A 21,576-nucleotide genomic window follows, 5' to 3' on the forward strand; every position below is an offset into this window, starting at 1 on the left:
TTACCCATTGTGTGGGTCTATTGCACATGCCCGAACGGGTCAAATTGGCAGGACAAGGAGTAACATCAATGCTTCTAATAGCACCAAGCACTCAACGCTTGTGGATTTTTAGCCTTTGGATCAGTGAGTTGAATGATTTCCCTAAGATTTAGTGGTGGTTGGTGGAATAGTATAATTTAAAAGGTAAAATTGGCCAATGGGCGATTGTGGTGGCTGGTGGAATAGTACAACCCAAAAGGTAGAAATGGTCAATGGGCAAGGTGTGTTTAAAAGACTTAGGCCCTGTTTGGCCAAGCTTCTGAAAAAGTGATTTCTGAAAAAGTGATTTTGGTTTAGAAAAGTGATTTATGTTAAAAGCTGTAGAGCGTTTGGCTGAGTCTGATAGAAAAGTGATTGTGCTGAAGTGATTTTAGANGTCATCACCATTTGTTTGAGATTCATCCAGCACAAGATTTGTGACTTCATGATCCCTCAATCTTTTCGATCGAACCATTGTTCAAAATCTAAAAATGTAGTAGCATATTCAGAAATTTCATAGCAGATTAAAAGTTAAAAAAATTCAAAAAATTCATTTATCTAAACCTATATTATATTAAAACTCACCTAATACAAGACATCACTACTACAGGTACAAGATTTAGTAGCGACAAATGTCGCCACCATAGGCCAAATTGTCGCCACGAAAAACGTTTTAGTGGCGACAATTTGTCCCACTGAATAACATATATGACACAAAAATTTACAACAGCCTCAAAATCAACCACAATAAAATGTGTTTTTCCTGTAGAGAGCAACTACTAGAGCTAACTTACTAGAGCTAGGAACTCGAACTCGCCGAACGCTTGGAAGATCTGGATCTTGAACAGGATCTGCAAAAAGAATTGGAGAAACGACGGCCAAATCATTATCGGTTAAACAGAACAAAATTGCAAAGTTTTAGGCCTTGTTTGGAATTGCAAAGTTTGATCAAATAGTCAACAATTCATCATAATACCAATGAAATTAACTTGTGGATTAAACATAACAAAATTGATCAAACCTTCATACATAATATACAATGTTTTAATACTTATGTAAAACAACTTATTACTATAAAAACTTAAGCAGGCAAAGAGCAAAGTTTTTAATATTTCATACTTAATAGGTACCACCTTGATCAAATAACAATCGCGACAACCCCCGGGCCAAGTGTGAGCAACTATTTGCCAGGATGGCTTGCATAAGGTAATTAAGCTCATCTCAAATGCTTAATTAGAATAATCTACTTGTAATCTCTTTGTCTCTCAATAGCCTGGCAGCAACAGTTGATTGCATGCTGCCTGCTGCTGGTGCTGCCTGCAGCAGCAGCCCTGCTGCAGCTGCTACTGCAAGAATTTCCTGCAGTAGCAGTAGCAGGGAAGGGGAATAGGAAGGAAGGAAGAGAACGGAAGAGAAAGGAGAAGAAAAGAAAAGAGGGAAGAAGGAAAAGAAAGAGAGAGAGGATTACCTAATGATTTTCTTAAAATTTAAGCAATCGTCAAGCTGCGTGAAAATTTAACTTGATCTAATAACTGTAAAACTACAGATACATATTAACAATATATATATAGAAGGTCGAATTTCTGTTTCTTTATACAAAATCATTTGTTTGATGATCAACAAAGTATACTCACCTTTTAATTATGAATGTGAGTCTTAGATCCCATTGACTGAGCAACAACTTCCATACTCAACAAGACAACTTTTGCTAGTTTGCGTGATAGAAAATGAGTTTGATGTTTCACATTATCCTGTCAAAATATTCAAAAATCATATCGCAGTGAAAAATATATTCAATATGTCAAATATATGCAGTGATGAAGAATCATAATGTGGCAATATGGTGGATTTTATCATGCAACTAAGAGAATCATAAAAGAATAGAGGTACTGTTTATTAAATTACTTGATTGGGAGTGATGAAATAGAAATTATAAGTGAATCAAGTAGAACTAACGATTTCAAAGGTACTAGGCTTCAAGATGAAAGATGCCAATACATATAAGTCCAACTATATATAATAGTAGAATCCAGAGAAATCTAATTAAAATTTGATGAAACGAATAGAATAACACAAGTTATCAAAAACTGAAATTCATTTGGCCTTGATGACAAGTTCTTTCATTTCCAAAACAAATTTAGAGCATTTCAATCTATAAATAACACAAGTTATCAAAAATTGAAATTCATTCTTTGCATGATTTACACATATAGAATAACAAGCAGGCGTACAAAGACTTGATGACAATCTATGTTATTAAGATCAAAATACCATTTGGCCTAATAACTGCAAAACTGCTACAAGATGATCCTAATCAAACTTTCAATGCTCTCTTTTCAAGCTGATGGTGACATGTAGAGACTTCCTTATCCTACATTGCTATAACAACGAAAACCCCTTACCAGGTTAGCGCAAAGGTACTAGGCTTCAAGTAGAACTAACGATTTCAAGCCATAAAGATGAAGTTGCTAAAACCGAAGTTCATTTAAGGAATCAAAAGACTCAAGTCAAGTGGGTTTGTTATATTAAGCAAAGTGGAGGAAAAAAGTTCTCAAGTTTGAAAATAGAAGTTGGAAATTGAAAAATCTTTACCAGGGAATCCATGATTTAGATGAGTCTCATACAAGTTTTGGTTCATGTATCAGAATGCAGAAATAAGAAAGATAAATCAATTACTAAGTTCCAGTTGTTGGCTGTTGGCTGTTGACTGTTAACTGTTGACTTGTACTTACCAAGTCCAAGTGCCTCTGAACCCTTCATGATCCTCAGCCTCCGGCAAAAGTCCGTGAACATCCTGAAATTCAAACAATCGAGAAAAAAAAAATCAGTAAAAAAAAATCAGTACTCAAGCATCACTGAAATGCATACTCAAATTGAAAAGTTATATAACATCAATGTCGTCCTTACTTTGCAGAAGAATTGGTGTAATAGAAACGGATCGATAAATTCCAAGAACTGAGTATTGAACTACACAATATTACCCAATTGAGTATGTTACTATGAATAAGACTTCTTATCATTCGCTTGGTAATCCAATTATATAACAACCAGCTTCAACAAAAAGAATAGTGGCCAATACTGAAAAAATGAATGCCGACTTGAATAAATCAACAGATTAGCATAGCAAATGGCATCTTGCTCCAAGCCAGGAAGAAAATGAAGAGGAGAAGGGCACCTTCTAGGGGTCTTGCTTATGTACCAAGGCCACTAAAAAAATGAAGTTTGAGGGTTTCATCTTAGCCATCAATTTTTTTTCTTTGATGGAAATTTAATCTAATACAAACTGCTATGCGCTTTCCAATTCTCAAATCCACTTATTACTAATTTTTTTTCTTATCAAGTTTAAGGTATAGAAGCTACAAAGCCAACAACTTAGACTCCAACCTCGTTTGATCAGAAACCTACTTATGCATTCAGCTTAAGCAACTAAAGCACTTCACAGTCAAGTGAATGAGAGGGTGATCACTCGTGTGATTTGGGGTTTAGGGGTTTTTTTCCCTGTACATATTATTTACCCCTTTTTAATTTGTCAAAAGACTAAATAATCCAACTATTTACATACAACATATACAATAAGTAAGGGTATAATAGTCCAAAAAAAAAAGATAGTGCTTGTTGGTGAAAAAAGGAAGAGGGAAGTAATGGCGCGATGTATGAAAACATTCTGCAGCGACATTAGTCGCCACTAATGGTCTAACTTCTTTCTTTTTGTTGTAGTGCATCTTAGTCAAGTGAATGTCTAAAAAAATAATCCATAACAATTATAAGTATTGTGAAAATCTTATACTAATTATTTTGATGTAAGCAAACAGAATCTAAAAGGTAAACAAAAAAAAGAAAGCATATAATACTTTAATGCCATAATGAAAAGATGATACGTTAATGCCATAATGAAAGGGTCACAAAAGCCATATCAAAGACTATTCTCTCCTTCAACATCTGTTCTTGCCCAACTTGCACAATTATCTAATTGGTTAGCATCAATAACATTAAACGGCATGCATTGAGTGTATGTCTGATCATCATCATCCTCTCCTTGCAATGTTGTTCCCATATCATACAAGTCTCTTGGCTTTGTTATAAGAACATAAGACCATTCTTCATTCTTCACGTCTTGAATATAGAAAACTTGTTTTGCTTGAGATGAGAATATGAATAGATCATCTTTCAATAAGTGCCAAGTGTGCATTAACTTAGAAAAATTCACAAGAACAAAGCCATTTGTATCCTTTTTCATTCCTCTTGGTGACCTAATATCAACCCACTCACAACGAAACAAGACGACCTTAAAGTTTCCATAGTAATCTAACTGAAAAATATCTGTGAGTTTGCCATAATAATCTTGTCCTTCTGCTTCAACCATCACTCCAGAATTCTGGGTTTTTCTTAATTTCTCACGATTTTTTGTATGGAATCTAAACCCATTAATAACAAAGCCACTATATCTCTTAGCGACATTATTTGGACCTCGGGCAATTGCAATAATTTCCTCTGGGCAATTGTTCTCGGCCATCTTTGGAACCTAACATTTTTAGTAGAGGAAATGTCAAGTAACTTTCTGTATTTAATATAATAATATAATATACTTAATCAAGAATAAAGTATATGATTCGCATGAGTATCTTGATATTGTTACTTAATCCTTATATTTTCACGAGTATCTCAATTTTTTGTGCTAACCTTTGTAAGAAGCCAATTAGAAAAATTTTCAACCAGCCATTTATGCTCGATACTTGGGTTAGCTCGAATGTTACGATTTGCTCTTCGCTGAGCAACCAAAAATTCACTGCATGACAATTGATAAAGTTATATATGTAGAATACATTGAGAAAGTTAAAGTCAATTATATAATGAAAAAGTTATAGTGATATTTCACCTACGATAGGAGGATATCTTATCACAATGGAGTAACACATAACGATGTGCTTGCAATAGAGAAATTTCATCAAGAATAACACTCTCAAACTGTCCTAGAACTCGTCCACTAGATGAGAACATATAATCATCTGCATTATGCACATTGTCATAGTTTCGTTGCGGTCGATTGAAAATTGTCTCCACACCTTCAAGATACCTCGAACAAAATGTCAAACACTCTTCGGCAATGTACCCTTCTGCAATAGAGCCCTCAGGTTGAGCTCTATTGCGTACATATGACTTTAAGCGTACTAAATACCTTCGATCAGAAATACAGGATGAAGATATAATATAATCTGATAATGTCAATAATATTATTCAAGATATTAAACCTAACAAAATTAAAATTCGTACCTCTCAATTGGATACATCCATCTATAGTGTACAAGCCCACCCAATTTTGCTTCAGATACTAGATGAATTACTAGGTAAACCATTACGGTGAAAAAACTGGGAGGAAATATTTTCTCCATGAGACAAAGTGTCAGTGCAACTCGAGATTGTAACCGATCAAGCTCCTCAATGTCGAGAGCCTTTAAGCATAATGCTTTAAAACAAGATGATAACTCCGAAACAATAGCAACAACTGCTACTTGCTTGGGCATAGCAACCCTCAAAGCTATTGGTAGGATGTCTTGCATCAAAATGTGACCGTCATGAGACTTAAGGTTTGTTAGTGTGCGTTCCTTTAGATTTACACCACGTGAGATGTTAGAGGCATAACCATCTGGAACTTTGAGATTCTTCAAAACAGTTAAGAAAATGACTTTTTCATCAGCCGACATAGTATAACATGCAACAGGCAAATGAGTTTTATTATTAGGCAAAACCTCAGGATGGAGGTCATGCCTTATACCTATATCTTTCAAATCAAGACGTGCTTTTAAGTTGTCTTTAGTCCTTCCAACAATATTCAACATAGTACCTACAAGATTATCACACACATTTTTTTCAATATGCATTACATCTAAATTGTGTCGAAGAAGATTATTCTTCCAATAAGGTAGATAAAAAAAGATGCTTCTTTTTTTCCATAGTTGTTGATCTACCCTATGTACTCCATCCTCATCCAAGTTTTGAGGACCGTTGATGAAATCGTCGGCATCCTCAAAGACTGCAACATGGCTTGTATTGTTATCCTTTTCCACTAGCTCTTCATTAATAACGTTACGAACTTCCTCTCTTGCCCTTTTCTTAAACTTAGCACCTTTTCCATATTGAAAGTTGATGCCCTCTAGTTGCCTAAGAGTGTCAATTCTCGATAGTGTAGTTGGAGCAGACCGCAACTCTATAGAACCATCAAAGTCATCCTTTTTAAATCGAAATGGGTGGCTTTCTTCTAACCATCTACGATGGCCCATATAGCAAAATTTTCCTCCATGCTTTAGCCAACGTGAATGAGTTGAATTACCACAACAAGGACAAGCAATTCGTCCTTTAGTACTCCAACCAGATAAGATTGCATAGGCAGGAAAATCATTGATGGTCCAAAGTAGAGCAGCCCGCATGTTAAAGTTTTGCTTTGTGAAAGCATCAAATGCATCGACACCATTCCACAATATTTTCAATTCATGTATCAAAGGCTGCAAATAGACATCAATATCATTGCCTGGACCCTTCTCACCAGGGATAACCATAGATAGTATTAATGCTGATTTTTTCATACACAACTATGGTGGAAGATTATATGGGATCAGCATAACAGGCCACGTACTATATGTGGAGCTCATTGTTCTAAAAGGGTTAAATCCATCGCTTGCTAGTCCGAGTCTAATACTACGAGGATCAGAAGAAAAATCTGGATGGTGATCATTAAATGATCTCCATGCTAAGGCATCAGCTGGGTGCCTTAAGATTCCATCCTTTGTACGGCCTTCTTCATGCCATCTCATGGAGGAAGCCATCTTCGACGACATATAAATTCTTTTTAATCTTGGAATCAGAGGAAAATACCGCAATATTTTGGCCGGCTTTTTCTTCTTAGTCGTATCTTCATCCTCTCCTAAAGTGTCATCTTCATCTTCTTTATTCTTTAACCACCTTGAAGATCCACATACATGACAAGTTTTTTCGTTTATCTTGTCATTCCAATATNGTTGTATTAAAATGTATAATCAAAACCACAAGATACAAGTAACTAAATTTTATAAATGGAGCTACAGTCAAGTAAGAAATAAGATTATAAAGCAAACTTCTCTCCGAACGGAACCGATGATGAACTTACCGCAGCAAAAAGAAATATGCATCAGATAGGGTATTGGCAGTGAAAAAGAAATGGAATTAATGCTTCAAATTGAACAAGAAGTGTGCAAAAAAAAAAGCAGATTCTACAAATGAAAAAAAAATATAGCATATGAGATGGGCCTCCTCTTCGACCACAACCACTCAATTTCCATCTTGATTTTGCTAAGTTCATCATCATGATGCAGTCCCGATGCAGATCCGACCAAGCCGGCGGGATCCGTCTTTGTCGGATCCCGCGGGCGCTGACCCGAGCTCGGATCGAGGTCAAAGGTGGATCCGGGGCCGGATCCGGCAAAACCGGACCCCGTCGGCGCCAATCCAGCCAAGTCGGCGAGATCCATCTTTGCCGGATCTTGCCGGCGTGATCCACGCCCAGATCTGGCTCAAAGGCGGATCCGAGGCTGGATCCGGCAAAGCTGGAGCTCGCCGGCGCGGATCCGGCCAAGGCGGCAGGATCCGTCTTTGCCGGATCACGCCAGCGCGGATCTAGGGTCGGGCGCGGATTAGGGAGAGAAATCAAGAGAGGGAGAGAGATAATCTGTATGAAAAAAAAAAACACTCTCCTTGAAAAAAAAAAAAAGAGAGTACCTTGGAGGTTCGCCGGAGAAAAACTCGCCGGAGAAGAAACTTGCCGGTGGAAAACGCGTCGCCGGAGAGGAAAAAAGGAGAGAGATGAAGAAGAGAGGGAAGGAGAGGGGAGTGATTAGATGAAGAAGAGAGGAGAGGAGAGTGTTTTTTTTTTTTTGGGAGTAGGAGTGGGAGTTGGCTGTGAGAGTAATAGGAGAGTAATAAGAGATATATTATTAATTATAAAAGGATATGATAGAATTGTAATGTTTGTTTAAGGGTAATTTCGGTATTTTAGTAAAAAAATTTAAGTTGTGAAACAGCTTGTGCGGGAATCTGTTTTGGAAAAGCAGGTTTTTTCAGCTTCTGCTTTTGGAGGTTGAAGAATCAGTTTTCAGCTTTTAGGAAGCAGAATCAGATTTCTAAATACCTTTACCAAACACTCTAGCTTGGCCTAAAAGTGATTTTCAGCTGAAAATCACTTTGCAAAAGCTTAGCCAAACAGGGCCATAAACCTACTTAGTATAAGCAATTTCCATCAGAATGAATTGGTGTGAATCAAATTTTGGACCGCGTTCCTTTGGCCCTAACTTCAGCTACCACACATATAATATAGACTTTTTTATCATGAGTCTATGCATTAATGACTATGCACAATATCTTAATTTTTCATAAGAATTTTTATGAACAACCCACATCTCATAGCCGCAGCTAAATACAAATACACTTACATAGGTGGTCTCCTCCAAGGATATGTGTATGTAGAGTCACATCTCTAGAAAATTACCGCCTTAGATTCCATTAGATATAAGCTCAACCTCAATCACTATACAGAGTACTACTCACCGTAGGGATGATAGTAGAGCTAAAGCTCTTATATGTAGACGGTAGAAAGTGCTCTTTGGCCAATCTGACAGCTTCTTTTTACCACATTGAACCTTTATAAGCAAAATCTCATCCCCCTCGATGACTCCAGATCTTTAATCCTATTTAGGCCTTTCAACAAGGAATATGCAAGATTCTGCTCAAATTTGGTAACATTCAAAGAAATATCATCATGAGTAAATAACCATATAACAGACTTTTGTCTTAACTTAATATGTTTGCTAGACTTAGATTTATCAATTTCTTTTTACAAAAATCTATTATAGCTTGAGTGTCACGCCCCGCCGTCCTTTCCCCAATTTGGTGGAAGAAATCTCGCACGGGCGCATATGCCAAACCCGCCGAACGGACAGAGTTGTCCTTGTTTGCTCGCCCAAGGCGTCGCAATCAATACAAATTCAAGATGTTCCAAACAGGAACCGAATTCATACACGGATTGTATAAGGAAAACATCATAAACATAAACCAATATGCTATTATAAGCATTCACATTTCATTCACTTATTACGTTTTTGGTTCATTCTTTTCAAATACAATCAAGTTGTTATTATAATTTTCTTTCATTCTTTTCATTTCAATTTCCCTAAGCTATCTAGTAGAGGATATTTCTATCCTGGTCACCATGGTAGGGCGCTATCTACTGAGCTGCGCTCTTTCCATGCGCCGCCGCGCCGCTCATGTGTGGATTTGAAAATTATAGGGGTGAGAACTATAAATATAGTTCCCAGTGGGTACGGCCACCCAAGGGAAGAGCTCGATCCACCAGGTCCAAAGGAGGCAACATAAGTAGGTTAGTCCAACATATAAATATATGACTCAACTATGTGCAAGTAATTAAACATCCATACTTATGCCTCAACTAAATGCGATAATAAAAATCATGCAAGTAGATCTACCTTTCTACTTTCTATTTCACTATCCACCTCATTCCCAATCCGCTCTAAGGTTCTTTTATCTTAGCCAAGCTATACCACCCGACTCAGTTTTGAGTCAATCATTAGCAAACTACCGCTCATATCCAGGCCTGAGGAGAAGGACGTCTCACATATACCTCAGCCTTAAATCCACTCGACTATAGGTTATCCGTAGAATGAGGGAATACCAACATACCCTTGACCCAACTCATTTATCCGGCGAGGAGAACCACAAACCCGCAATCATATATCACTGTCGGGCGAGGAGAACCACATACCCACAGTCATATATGATTCACTGCCAGGCGAGGAGAACCACATACCCGTAATCATATATGATTCACTGCCAGGCGAGGAGAACAACATACCCGCAGTCATTAAACGCTGCCGGGCGAGGAGAACCACATACCTGCAGTCATGCATCACTTGCCGAGTAAGGATAACCACATAGCCGCAAGTACCAGTCCTAGGGATTATGGAATCCATTTCCCAAGTCTCAAGGTTCAAATTCACCCTATATTATATATCAACCTTTCTAGGTTTATATTCTCATGTCCAAGTGGTCATCCTACTACTATATTCCATAACCTATGTTCAACAACACTAGGTCCTAAGTCTTTCCCACCTAGGTTCACTCGACTCTAGGTTTAATGGCATTCCAATACAAGTGTTCTTCCTACCACTACATTTCCCAATCTATGTTCAATGACACTATGTCACGCCCCGAGCCCGATCCTTTTTGGCCGGTTCGAGAGTGTGAAACAGACGCCGAATGGACAGAGCCTCCCCCGTCCGCCCAAGGCTCAACAACAGGTACAGATAGAGTATAGAAATTGCATAAGCGGAAGCATACACAATGGCTTGCACAAGGGCAAGCAATAGCCAAGAGTGAAAGTAAACAACTACACTTATAGAATCTATTACAACTTTGCATCATTTCTTTTTACATCTCATTTCATCCAAAATATAACTTTTGACATTTAAAGTAAATATGCCTTACATCATTCATTAAGGTAAGTTCGTCATCGAGGTACAAAAGATAATATAATAAAGGGTATGCAACTAAGGTAAATGAACAACTCGGGCGGTCTCTATCTAGGGCGCGATGCCCTTACCGCGATCGTCCGCCGGCACGCTGGGTCCCGGCTCTGAGGAAAAAGGGGTGTGAGAACTACAACGAAGTTCCCAGTGGGTTCGGCAACCAACCACGCCGACTATCCCACTAGGTCTAATCAGGCATAATAGAATAAAGGAAAGTAAGTAACCAACTAGCAAATGCACTAATATGCCTGAACAATATAAAATGATATGCTCAATATAATGCTCATGATGAATGCAAGGTCATAGTGTCAATACCCAATCTCTTGGCTAACCCATAGGTTTCGCCCTCAACAAACTCACCAACTCAAAATCCCAATATTCGGGGAGATACTCGCTACAACCCGATGGGACCGCCCACTGGGGAGATACTCGCTACAATCCAGTGATGTCGACTCCGGAGCACATCGCCCGAGGGGGAGCTACCACAACCTCGAGCAAGGACTAATGTGAGTACGATCAATCCTACATTCGAGGATTCCAAGTTCAATCCATTTCTTAACTTTAAGGGAGACTATGCTCAAATGACTCTTAACACTAAGGTTGAAGGTCATAATATCTCGGTCGTTCTTGTTCTTGCGTTCTTTGCTATCACCAATGTCATATACGCTATCAAGTTCTTGTACTCATGCCACATTTGTTTACTAAATGTTCTATATTCTTGTTCTCACGTCAAATGCCACACTTGTTTACTAAGTGTTCTAGACTCGTCGATGCCACTTGCTAAATCTATGTCATAGTGTCACTTTGGTTTACTAACCCTTCTAGGTTCTTGTCACAATCATGCATACATAGGATTTATAATTCTCACATTCCTTTAAACATTCAACATGCAATTGAATATACATTATGCAAATAAAAGCTCACAATTTAACCCTATTATGCAAAATGCTCAAGTATACTCATATGCTCAAAACATGACACTTAGACATAAAGAGATTTCCGATGTCCTTGGAATGCACCACCCACCTCGAGGGGTAGTAGTAGCAAGGTGTGAAGTCTCGTGCGCCACACGGACGTCGAACTCGTGTCCTACAACCAAAATAGTGCCAATTAGGCCCTATGTACATGAACTATTTCCCAACATTCTCGAATGCCTAAACGGAGTTGTCCAACGCGTTTAGAACACCCCCAATTAGGTTTCTACGGGTTCAATTTGTCCCCGAAAATCCTAGGACAAAAGCCCCAATTTTCAAACCCTAACAATGTCATTTTGGCATATTCCCTAGATTGATCTCATTGCTAAGCAAAAGATAGCTTAGAATCAACCTAGAAGCTTTCTAATACCATTCGTAACCCATTTGAACCAACCCTAGGGCATCTACTTTGAGCCCTAGTGATCCACCATGAGAGGGCTTTATGAAAACCATGGATTTCATGGTTCCATAGCTCCTCAAGGTTTCTAAATCTAGAAACAAGCTCAAAACCCTAAAACTTTGGATTAAAATCCAAACCCTAGACTCAAATAAGTGATTAAACTCACCTTTGTCCAAGCCCTAGCAAGCTCCTTCTTGTTGGAGAGCTTCTTGACCCTCCAAAACTCCAAAATCCCAAGCCTCACCACCTCCTCCTTCTCTTCTTCTTCTTCTTTTAGTTCTTTAGAGAGAAAGAGGAGAGAAAATGAGAGAGGAGTGTGTGTGTGTGTGGCTGCTGAGGGAGAGGGGTGTTTGGGGTGTTATAGTGTTGTAACAATTGCAACTAAACCCTCCCTTTCTTTTTATTTGCGCCAGACCTTACTGTGCTGTCGGGGGCCTCTTGTACCGGTACACGGGGTCTTGTACCGGTACAAGGCCAATTAGCAGGCCAAACCCGAGAGCTCGGTTCTCGGTTTCATCGGGCTTGTACCGGTACAAGGTCCCTTGTACCGGTACAGCGCCTGAAGCCCAGCCAAACCCGAGAGCTCGGTTTCTCGGTTTCGTCGGGCTTGTACCGGTACAAGGTCCCTTGTACCGGTACAGCGCCTGAAGCCCAGCCAACCCGAGAGCTCAGTTTCTCGGTTTCGTCGGGCTTGTACCGGTACAAGGAGACCTTGTACCGGTACAGCAATCAGAGCACTGTTCCGTGATGGTTGTACCGGTACAGCCATCACCTTGTACCGGTACAACAGCTCCAGAATGCTGTTTTTCGCTTTTCCTCGGCTCTATTTCGCGTCGGTCGATGCTAAAAGCATTATAAGTCTTTCCAAACTCATTTGTCCCCCTTCCAACTCGTTGGAATGCAAGAGGAACTGGTTCATCGCTTTCCTTCGATGCTTTAACCAATTTGGTCAAAGTTCGAATATCGTTTCCAGGTTTTGATACGTTACAAAAGGTGTTTCTTTTGGTGGAGCTTTGGGCTCATCTACTTGTGCAGAGTTGGTGAAGCCACACGANAATAATTCCTTATCAAACAAACAGAATAAAATTTCTATATTTAAATTAAGAAAATAAAAATGACCACATCCTTTTTCAAATCAACAGCATGCAAAGTGTTGAAAAAATAATAGAGTGAAGACAAGAAAAGAAAAATTAAACAATGGTCTACAAGGTTAGCTATTGTGATAACCTTGTAGACGACATACTTACCATACATGCACTAAATATATAAAAAAAAAAAAAAAAGGTATGAAGAAATCTAGAAAATATGCCAAGCAGCAAAACAATTCTTTATTCGCATATAATCAAATCAAATGTAGATAAATTGACCGACATTCATCAAAATCAACTGATATTGAAAAGTTTGGCGAAAACAGAATACTGACTGCGTCATTTTCCAAACGAGGACAGCACCAAAAGCACTTTCAGTCAAATCTTTATAAGCAGTGCACAAAATACTTCTACAATTCTCTGGAGCAGTTAACTATAACGATAAGCAATTGCTAGACAAAAATTTGGCAATGAATAGTAAAAAAGGACACAAATAGGCATTCACAATTTGGCAATGAATTGTGAATGCTCTTTTTTTTTTTCCCCTGCAATTGATCTAGTGTGCATCTAACCAAATTTTTTTTTCTTTTTTCATAAAAATATGAAGAAATAACATAGCCCCATCATCAATTAAAATTATTACTAATTATGAACAAAAATATATATAAAATCTACAATAATTATTTGCATCCAAAATTAATTTAGTACAATAGGAGTCCTAATTAAAGACACAAAAAACACCAATCAGATCACACATTTTAGACAAGATATATCACAAACTTCTTTCTCAATAAAAAAAATATGCTTACCCTAAAATAAAAAAAAATATGCTAAAATAAACACATAGTAAACTAACCTCCAATGTGGACTGCAATTATAGAATGATATCTTAGTCCATAGCAAGTAGCCAAAGGTTGTATTTTTCAGTTGAAGATTGCAAAAATCCTCCAATATGCATGCTTCGTACTTAAAAAGATTTAGCCCTAATTCTTGAGTGCCTTTGCTCTTCCCTTCAAAAGAGTAGAAAAATTTGTAAGGTAAGGAAGAGCACCCTAGAGATACAAAGAAAAAAAAATATTTTCACAAAATAAATAAATAAATAAAAGGAAGAGAGTAACTTGGAGAAGAAGGGGGTGGAAGCAGAGTTAGGGCAACTACAATCCAAAGCGAAAGCAGAGTCGGCGGCGACTGGAGCAGCGAGGGAGAGTCGGCAGCAACGGCGACAGTGACGACGACGGCAACGGCGACGGCAATGGCGACGGCCGCAGTGAGGGCGACGGCCGCGATGAGGGCGAATGGCGACGGCCGCGGTGAGGGCTAACGGCGACGACCTTTCCCTCTGTTTTTGCTAATAATAGAGGGAGAGGGATAGAGCTAGAGAGAGGAGGAGAATCTGGTGGTTTTGGGGGAAAAAAAAAGTGGGTTTTGTGGTTTCGGGGAAAAAATAAGTGGGTTTTGTGGTTTCGGGGGAAAAAGAAGTGGGTTTTGGAAGATTTTTTTTGCTCTGGACCCCAAGGCGCGAACGGGAAAAAGTTCCCGCACAGGAACTTGGCGACACGAGGCGTTACAGTCGCAATATTAACGACAGATGGTTAAAAGTGCCGACCCGCTACGCATGCATCGGCAAAAAAGCGTAGCTACAAGCTACTTTTTCTGTAGTGGTGGAACCTCAAAATCGTTGTCAAGTGAATCTTATAATATCCTCACATCAGAAGCCGATCCTTCTCAGCCCTACATATACAAAATGAAGATCAAAATCATAAGCAACCATAACATTTTATAACAAAGTTTGTTTTCTATTACGATATAGTTCTTACAAACTTGTCGAGATTTTTATACGAATATATATACCATCTATAACACCAATATGGTTCTGAAATTTGTAAAGAAAAAGCTATTAACTTTAGTATACTCATTCTTGTTGTTACATTTTATTATTAATATGAATTTTATTAACCTTGTATAACCTATACTTGCATTTATAGTTGTGCATGTGAATTTACCACTTCATTTAGTTTGCATTCATTGTGAACTTATATGTGAACCTACTTCAATAAGGTGAATATAATTAAGTTCATTTACGTATGTAAACTCCTATAGCACTAACTATGTAACCTATGGGTTTAATACTTTCGTAACCTATACTTTTTAGAGCCTATATATAGAGAGCTCTTTTTCTCTATTCAAACACAACTCAAAAAACTATAAAGCTATTTCTATTATACTTGAGAGAGAGAAGGTCAAAGAAAGGTGTTTCTTTTGGTGGAGCTTTGGGCTCATCTACTTGTGCAGAGTTGGTGAAGCCACACGATGAGGGTCGAGCCGTTGTATCCTGGAGGGGACAAGTCAGTGCTCTGCTGCATCGGTTCAAAGGCTTTGCCAACCGCAGAGGGCTTGAATCTCCTTAAAGAGAGCGAGATATCCGTGCCTCGGCTTGATCGACTCGTTGATATTTTTTAAATTATTTTGTAGCTAACCTCTATTTTTTGAATATTTACACCAACAATTCTCAATATTGAATTAAATATAAAAAATTTTAAAAAATCAAGAGTATCTCAAAATAAGAAAAAAAATTGAATTATTTTTTATTTTTGACCGGGTGATAGAGCATGGCAAACAAATAAAATCTCTACTGAGTTATGCAACTGCATACAACACTTGACGAAAATGTCGACTAGTAGTTTCGCCACTATGTTGAAACCGTTCTTGTAAAGTTCGGTTACTTACATTTTTTGTTAAGGTGTTTAAAAACAAAGCTATCTGCTTTTCAACGGTGACGTATCTTGTGTCACGTAGAAAACCTTTATCTTTCAAACATTTTATTAATGAATGAAAAATGTGAGTTTCTATTCAAAACTCTCTCTTACATCTAAGTTCATGACCCTGGAAAACTTTATTGACATAACATGCTCTTGTTTGATTTGAGGTGTGAATATGTGTTCTCGCTTGGTTATTTATTATAGAAAAAAAGGTATGTCACGAATTATCCTTTATCTTTTTTATCTTCGTCCAATAATCATAGTCTTCTTACTCTCTTCTCAAATAATTTTTATGTCATCATAATGGCTAATTTGATCGCTTTTGAGTGTATATATGAGATTCAAATTGCTCTCATGGATAATTTTGGAAAAGTTAGCAGTTAGTTTTATTTTTCAAAAAAGTAGCCAATTTTCAATCCCGCGAAAATTAAGTATTTATCCAAATATAAAAAAATAAAGTAAAATATTTTAGGGTATTCAAAATTTCATACCAATCTAATACAACATAATATAAAACTCCTTTTTAAATTCACGTAATTGCCAAACGGCCCCTAATAGGAAAAAGACAAGGCGGCGGAAATAGAGGAGAATGTGCTGGTCCGATATATCCGGATGATACTGATACCAGCGCTGTTCTCCGCCAACCAACCATCACTCCCGCAGCCGCAAGCCGAAACGCCATCATCATCAGCAAGAAGAAGAGGGAGAGCAAAACCTTCTCCTTTTTTTATGATCAAGAGATGGCGGTGCTCCGGATAGGGATGGCGGCCGTTGTTTCCGCCACGCCGCCCTCCGCCGCCCGCTCCCACCGCCGTTTCCTTCTCCATCGCCGCCGTTCCTCCGCCTGCGCCGCCGCCGCCGCCTTCCCCTTCTTCCCACGTCTTCCCTCCTCCGCCGGCCGCCGCCCCGCGCCTCCCGTCTTGGCTTCCGCTCCCGCCGTCTCCGCCGAGGCCCCTGCTCCTACCTCTGCCGCCGCAGGTTCCATTCCTCTGCTTCTTCTCCTACTTCTTCGTCTAGCTTATTATTGGCCATTTGCTCCACTCTTCTGGTGGTACTTCGTCTATGATGCTAGTGATGCGGTCTCTTGGTTTGGATTAGAATGCTTTGTGTGCAGGTGTCCAGTAACTGAATATTTAGTATCTTCTTGATTAGCCAAATTTGTCTAAATTGAGTTTGATATTCAAAGAGTTTGGTCATTGATGCTAGTTCTATTGATTTACTCAAGGCAGTTGGGATATAGAAGGAAAGGAGATGGAAGAGGGAAGCTTACTTGTCTGTGTTCTCCTTTTTTGGTCACTAACTCAATTATTATCTTTTCGCTTGCGAAATAGTTTTTGCTTTGCTACTGAATGGCGGTGAATGTGCAGTTGCTTGATGTTGATTAGAAATGCTTTGTTCGCAAGTGACAAGTAACTGAATATTTTGTGTCGTCTTGCTTAGCTAAACTTGCTGAAATTGAGTTTCAAATTTAAAGATTTCGGTCTTTGATGCTGGGCTTGTTTGGTTCACCTATCTTAGACTCTGGATTCAGAATAGGATAGTGATTTCGATAGTTGTTGTTTGTTTTACAAAGGGCAGATTCGGATTCCCATTCTACTTTGGAACTGGAATGACTGGTTCTGAATCCTGGATTGATCCATTTTAGAGTAAACCATTCAAATCCCTCTCTAACAAACACCTACCCCTTCTCTCTCTTCATCACTCTCCTCTCCCTTAACAAAAGCCTTCTTTCAAAATCCTAGGTGTCCCAATTGTCCTTTCCGATTTCCATTCCAATAATGAACCAAACATTTGTGGATGATTCGTCATTCCATTTTTCATTTCCCATTCTCATTTCAATCATGAACTAAACATGCCCGTAGTTACTGTTTTAAGTGTTTGAGGCATTGCACAAGGACAAATGGAAGAAGGGAAGCTTACTTGTTTCTTCTTTTATTTCCTCCCCCCCTCCGTGAAGAGTAGAGTTCTAGTGTGATCTTGAAATTAGTCACTGTATTATTCTTATTTATTCACGTGTGAGGTAGATTTACTTTATGCCAAGAATTTTTGTGCCACTGACATGGGGTGTGCCTGTGTGACGTAGGTGTGGCATGGCACAACCGCACCTCTCGCGCCAAGGCACGGTTCTCCATGCTAGTGGAACACAACTAGCACACTAGCACAGATTTAGTTTTTCGTGAAAATTATTTTCTTGGAGCAGTTTAATGCCTCTTATGTCTTTAAAAATGCTCCAAGTGTTAATATTTCACAATTTTTTTTTTTTTGAGAGATAGGTAGCACGCTACCCGCTTCGTTTATTTCATTTAGAAATAAACTTAGCTGAAAATGTGAATTAACTAGGATTTGAACTTGGGACCTCGGGTACCAACCACCAAGTCCTTTGCCACTTGCTCTAGAGACAGTCGGTATTTCACAAAATTTATTAAGAATAGAATTGTAGATTTCTTAGTAACTAAAGAATACCATATTAACGTATCGTAAAAATACATTAATATAGACGAAATTAAAGTCATAAATGAAAGAAAATTATAGGAAGACACTACCATCACTAGATCAATATGACAAAAGATTGGTAGCAATCTTCATTTTTAGTTTTTTTTTTTTTTTTAACTACATCTTGGTCTAATTATGCAACAGGATCCATTATTTGCTCCAAAAATTTGTAGATTTATAAGATCTACATTTTTTTAGTCAAAAGACCATTAGATAACCTTTTCATTTCAAAAAAGAAAACTGAAAAAGGGACCCAAAAAATGCAAAAAAAAAGACGTTTTTGTATAGCAAGACCTTATGCCACGTGTAGGCACAACCTCAACACGATATGACAATGTTGGCATGGGGTGGCATGGCCAGCATGGGCAATCCTTGCTTTGTGTAGTCACTAGTCAATATTGGTTAATTCAGTTAATGCCTTTAGTGTTACACTTTAAGCCTGCTGCATAAGCATTAAGGCCATATTTGGATGCATGAATATCTTGTTTGTTATATCTTCTTGATTTACTAAAGAAATTTGTACATTTGGTAGGTGAGGAGTGTGATCAAATATTTAGAATTGAATATTATATTCTGCCTTCAAGTTATGTTTTAGAATACGATAAATCACCTCATAAGTGAAATATGCTATTCTACCAAATCATGAATACCAAGACCTTCTATGTAATAAAAAAACAAACCCCTTTTGTACAGTCACACTAGAAAATCTTCATAGCTAATAAGTTATTCTTGGGTAAATTATTCTGATATCCAAACTGGGCCTAAAACTTCCAGTTGTTAGAGAAATGTGAATTAAAGAAAACCTCTCTTGCAAGGTTTAAAGTGCAGTGGCACGGAGGCGTGTCGCTGCCTGCCTGGCATGGTACGGCACCGGCACGCTTCCGTGCCGACACATGGTACGCTTGCGTGCTGATGGATACGCATGACCTCCTACTGGCACGCTTTGCGTAACGACCCAGCCCACTAGCAACAATAACTCGTTGGGCCCAACAACCGGCCCAAAATGCTTAAGCCCAGTTATTATTAGTAGTGTCTAAGTCTCTTATAAACCCAATGACAACCCCATTCCCATCCGATGTGGGACTACTGGGGTGTCACAGACTCCCCCCGTTAAGGCCCTGACGTCCTCGTCAGTCCAATCACACACAGCCCAAGATCACTAGGTGATGTGAGACTCGTCTCGCTAGCCCGTCATCCAGACCCTGGTTCAGCCGAGACTCGCTACACATGTCCAGCTGGTGAACCGGCTCTGATACCAAAATGTAACGACCCAGCCCACTAGCAACAATAACTCGTTGGGCCCAACAACCGGCTCAAAATGCTTAAGCCCAGTTATTATTAGTAGTGTCTAAGTCTCTTATAAACCCAATGACAACCCCATTCCCATCCGATGTGGGACTACTGGGGTGTCACACTTTGGCACGGACTTATTTCAGTTTTTTTGATTTCAATAAACTCTTATAATATTATTTTGAAAGATTTAATTAATTAATTATGAATATTTGCTATGTATAGCTTACTATACTCATCAATTAACATACTTGTAAGCTTTTTTGTATGTAAAGTACAACTATACCTGATGCAGAATAGAAATTTTTACAGGTTAGAATTTTTAAAATGCAAAGACATCCTTTTTTTTTTCTTTTGACCATATTACAGTCTTTCTTTTATTAAATACTAAAAAATAATTTTTAAAATTATTTTAAAAAAATATTTTTAATTAATTTTTTAAAAAAATTGCTAGATCTATCAAAAAATTAAGCGATAAATTATATGAAAAATAAATTAAATAAATTTAAATATCAATTAATTTAATTTAACTTTTAATTTTATCAGTATTTTCAATCTTCTAACGCAAAAATAAAATTTTATATTTGATGTGCCTTAAAATTTATTTATTGAGTTCGATTTTGTTTTCCTAATTTGGCAAAAGTTTCGCGCTACGACAAATTTTGATAAAATAATTTGTGAAGAAAAAAGGATGTTTGTGGGGGAAGCGGAGGGATTGGATATGTAAATTAAAAATTTGCCCTCTATTGATAAACAAAAATAATTAAATTATAATTTTTTTGACTTGCCTAACAAATAGGTTTTCGATTTGCAATATTTTTTGGGGGTTGTAGGGTACCCAGAATGCTTCAGGTACCCTAAAAAATAAAACAAACAAAAAAAAACAAAAAACAAAAAAAAAGCAAAAAATTTTTTTTGCACAGTGCCGTACCACGGCACGCATTGCCGTGCCGCTCTGTCTCATGCGGCACAGGCCTGCATGCCGTGGCACGGAGGGGGGGGTCCGAGACCCCTCCTGTACCGTGCCCTTTTTTTGGTGGCACGGTACGTCCGGCACCGGCACGATGCGGCACAGTACGTGCGGCACCGGCACTGTGCGGCACAGCCGGCACTTGAATCACCGCCGACACTTGAATCCTTGCTCTCTTGTTTATTCTTGACACATTTAGTAAGCTAAAGATACTTATATTGACAGTAAATGAGTGGAAGTTTTAATATTGAGAGGCAAATACCTGTGGTAGTACTGTAACTTAACTATGTAGAGCTTAAAGTTTAAGTATTATCAGTTACTTAATGCCAATGATTTAAGTGCCCATCAGGATGGGCCATATCTACCGTGTCGTATCGTGACAACAAGATATTGGTATGATATAGCCCCCGTGTCGATGGCATAGCTCAAAACTCTCTATTCTTTAAATTAATAAGTAATTTTCTCAATAAAGTTGAAAATATTGGACAAAAATATATAATAAACAATTAGAATATTTTGTTGCTCAAGAAAATAAATATTTCATGTTGTGTGTCGGCACAGATGAATTTTTTGTGACCAGCACACATCGGCACGGCCCGGCACGCACCGTGCAGTACTGTACTGGCAAGTTTTCGGCACGACTTTGTGCCACGACACTTAAATCCTTGCTTAATTCTACCAAATTGTTATATGGTTTTATTGTGATGTACTAGAATGTCGCCAATTAGTCGGATTTTTGTTAAAATTCAAACCACACCATACTGTGTTGGGAATCGGATGGATCGTCCGTCATGCGTATCAACAAAGATGCACGAAAAAATAGAGAAAGTCGAACAAACGGTAAAAAAAATAAATGCAGAAAGAAGACGCCAAGATTTACGTGGTTCGACAATTGCCTGCGTCCACAGGGAGAGCGAGAGAGATGTATTCCACTAAATGAAGAAACAGAAGTACAAGCTTATACCTTATGTCTTCTCCAGATAAAAAACCAAGAACCTTGTGGTGAATCCTACCTT

At 38.3% G+C, this 21,576-nt stretch overlaps 2 protein-coding genes and 2 long non-coding RNA genes across 4 annotated transcripts in view; 1 reads left to right on the forward strand and 3 right to left on the reverse strand.

Annotated features, from left to right (window-relative positions):
* On the reverse strand, positions 416–14,954 carry LOC109723889. The gene is made up of 6 exons (XR_002219767.1): positions 14,167–14,954; positions 13,905–14,058; positions 2,751–2,812; positions 1,653–1,769; positions 813–869; positions 416–503 (listed from the first exon to the last, which is right to left on the reverse strand). It is a non-coding gene; the product is annotated as an uncharacterized LOC109723889 (long non-coding RNA).
* Positions 2,905–5,281, reverse strand: LOC109723888. Its single transcript, XM_020252386.1, has 3 exons — positions 4,895–5,281; positions 4,699–4,804; positions 2,905–4,540 (listed from the first exon to the last, which is right to left on the reverse strand). The coding sequence occupies exons 1-3, from the start codon at positions 5,014–5,016 to the stop codon at positions 3,932–3,934; spliced, it is 837 nt and encodes a 278-aa protein (XP_020107975.1). The 5' UTR covers positions 5,017–5,281; the 3' UTR covers positions 2,905–3,931.
* On the reverse strand, positions 10,412–12,148 carry LOC109723890. Its single transcript, XR_002219768.1, has 3 exons — positions 12,127–12,148; positions 11,613–11,675; positions 10,412–10,693 (listed from the first exon to the last, which is right to left on the reverse strand). It is a non-coding gene; the product is annotated as an uncharacterized LOC109723890 (long non-coding RNA).
* The window catches only part of LOC109724125 (thioredoxin reductase NTRC), a 33,140-nt gene continuing 27,970 nt past the window's right edge, over positions 16,407–21,576 (forward strand). The window contains exon 1 of the mRNA XM_020252820.1: positions 16,407–16,785. Coding sequence (XP_020108409.1) covers positions 16,548–16,785 — 238 coding nt within the window. The 5' untranslated portion in view covers positions 16,407–16,547. The remainder of the gene's footprint in view (positions 16,786–21,576) is intronic.

Source organism: Ananas comosus, linkage group 18 (assembly GCF_001540865.1).
Source record: "Ananas comosus cultivar F153 linkage group 18, ASM154086v1, whole genome shotgun sequence".
NCBI classification, from domain to species: domain Eukaryota; kingdom Viridiplantae; phylum Streptophyta; class Magnoliopsida; order Poales; family Bromeliaceae; genus Ananas; species Ananas comosus.